At 43.7% G+C, this 2676-nt stretch overlaps 1 protein-coding gene across 1 annotated transcript in view; it reads left to right on the forward strand.

Annotated features, from left to right (window-relative positions):
* CNNM1 (cyclin and CBS domain divalent metal cation transport mediator 1) overlaps positions 1 to 2676 on the forward strand; it is a 50892-nt gene that overhangs the window by 21488 nt on the left and 26728 nt on the right. The window contains exon 4 of the mRNA XM_007470321.1: positions 570 to 710. Within this exon, the coding sequence (XP_007470383.1) occupies positions 570 to 710 (141 nt within the window). The remainder of the gene's footprint in view (positions 1 to 569; positions 711 to 2676) is intronic.

Here is a 2676-nt window from a genome sequence, read left to right on the forward strand (position 1 = left end):
GCAGGAAGAGACCAGGTGAGCTCAGCTCTGGGGACAGGAGAAAGGCAGAGGCAGAAACCCCCTGGGCCCTGCCAAAGACCTTGAGGCTAATAGTGCAAATTCCTCGTGTTTGAACGCCTTTTTGTAAGCATTTCACAGATAGGTTCAGATTGGAGTCTCATAATAAGAGACTCCTGAGATGAGCAGAAAAATAATGATTAATAACTAACCTTATTGTATAGATTAAAACACACAAACACTCTGATGCTTAGAGAGATTGCACAGCTTGTAAGCAGGGGGGCCAGCCCTAGAAGCCTGAACTTGGGAGCCCCAGGCTGGCCTTCCCCTTTTCCACTGTTCACCACTTCAGTGCAAGTAACACTGAGACATGGCAGCAGCTCCCACCCTCTATCCCTTATCCACATCCTTCCAGTCTCTGGGAAAGAGATGTTGCGATGTCACCTACAGTTGACACTTTCCAGAAATCCCCGTGGTCCCAAAGGAACTATCTGTCTCAGGTGACTATGGTGAAACCTCCAAAAACCATTAGCGATTCTGAGATAGCGGCAATGTGTCCCCTGTCCTGACAGCCGACAATCGGAAAAAGCAGAGGGTCCCACACAGGGAGAGGAAGCGGCACGACTTCTCCTTGTTTAAGCTTTCTGACTCGGAGATGAGGGTGAAGATCTCTCCACAGCTTCTGCTGGCCACACACCGCTTCATGGCCACAGGTATGATGACTCTGCCCTCCCGCATCTCCACCCCAGGCAGGTAAGGCAGCTCTGGAGGGTGGGACCCAGGCACCAATCACTTTTAATACCTTACGACCTAATTCCAATTCTGGGAGTGAGAACCACTGTTACAGGAGAGGAGGTCATCTTAGGTGGGGCGACAGGACTCCACATACTGTCATTTTCAGCCTCAGGCCTGATCTTCTTGGTGGGGAAGTGAGCATAATGCAACTCTGCTTTTCTCTCTTCTACTCGAAAAAAGGGCTGAGGAATTCACCACTGCACTTTCCCTTCCTCCACCTGCTTCAAGGCAGGAGTTGGTGGGCCCCAGAGGGTTCATCAGGGAGGGACAGGCGGATGTCCTGTGCAGCCACAAATGCCCTGGGGCCCAGACCCTCCAGGGGCCATGTAGGCCTGTGAGCTACGAGTTCTTCAAATACAGATGTGGATTGTGAACACTGGAATCTTTAGAAAGAAAAAAAAAAGAGAGGATCCAAAGATAAACTTCTTCCTGTGAAGAAAGTAAAGTTTGTCTTTGAACCGTCTAACCTTCTCGTCCATGCCTAATTGATGTGCTGACCTAGAATGATCACACACATTACTAAGCTCAATATTTAATTAATCTAACATGTATTTATTGAGTATATAATGAGTGCTAGTACTGTTCCAGTTACTAAAAAGTAGAAAATTTTAAATTGGACCTTCTAAGAGAGTTACAGATGTAGAAAATAAACTTACAATTACCAGGGGGTAAGAGTGGGGAGGGATAAATTGGAAGATTGGGATTGACACATACACACTACTATATATGAAATAGACAACTAATAAGGACCTACTGAATAGCATAGGGAACTCTACTCAGTACTCTGTAGTGGCCTATGTGGGAAAAGGATCCAAAACAGGGTAGATATATGTATATGTATAACAGATTCGCTTTGCTGTACTGCAGAAACTAACACAACATTGTAAATCAATATACTCCAATAAAAATTTTTAAAAAGTTCAGGTCATAAAGAAAATAAATAAATAAATAAATAAACTAATACATAAATAAATTGGAGCGTCTTTAGGGTTTTCAACATGTTATCTAGTTCTCAATACAGATTTCTTTTAATTACTGGCTATCTGATTTCCTAGAACAAAACAGCTGTATCTGTTAGTATAATGATATACCATAATAGTATAGTATAACATAACAATATAAATAATAATATCTATTAATATGTAAATATGATACAGTGATGCTTCTGATTATTGAGAACTTTCCACTTAAATAATTAACTGTTCCTGTTAACCTGAAATTTCATTTCATTCAACAGATACACGTCATACAAATAAGTCAGATTAAATTCTCTGTATTTCATTTGATCGTAGCATTAAAACTTTTTTAGCCATGTTTACATGGCTTACTTATCCACGTCCAACTCAGTAGTTGTGGCACGTGGGCTCAGTAGTTGTCGCACACAGGCTCTAGAGCACAGGCTCAGTAGTTGTGGGGCACAGGCTTAGTTGCTCACGGCATGTGGTATCTTCCCGGACCAGGGCTCGAACCCGTGTCCCCTGCGTTGGCAGGCGGATTCTTAGCCACTGCGCCACCAGGGAAGTCCCTCTTGTTGCTTTTTGAACAACTTTATTGAGGTATAACTGATATACAAAAAAACAGTACAAATTTAATGTATACAACTTGATGAGATTGGAGATAAGCATACACCCCAGAAACCATAATCGTAATCTATGTCATAAACATATCCATCACTTCCAAGAGTTTCCTCCCACCCTCTTTATTTGTTATTATTATTTTTGCGTGTGTGTGTTAACATAAGATCTACTGTCCGGGCTTCTCTGGTGGCGCAGTGGTTGGGAGTCCGCCTGCCGATGCAGGGGACACAGGTTCGTGCCCCGGTCCAGGAAGATCCCACATGCCGCGGAGCGGCTGGGCCCGTGAGCCATGGCCGCTGAGCCTGCG

This window comes from Lipotes vexillifer, unplaced genomic scaffold, assembly GCF_000442215.2.
Source record: "Lipotes vexillifer unplaced genomic scaffold, Lipotes_vexillifer_v1.1 scaffold916, whole genome shotgun sequence".
In the NCBI taxonomy this organism is placed as follows: domain Eukaryota; kingdom Metazoa; phylum Chordata; class Mammalia; order Artiodactyla; family Lipotidae; genus Lipotes; species Lipotes vexillifer.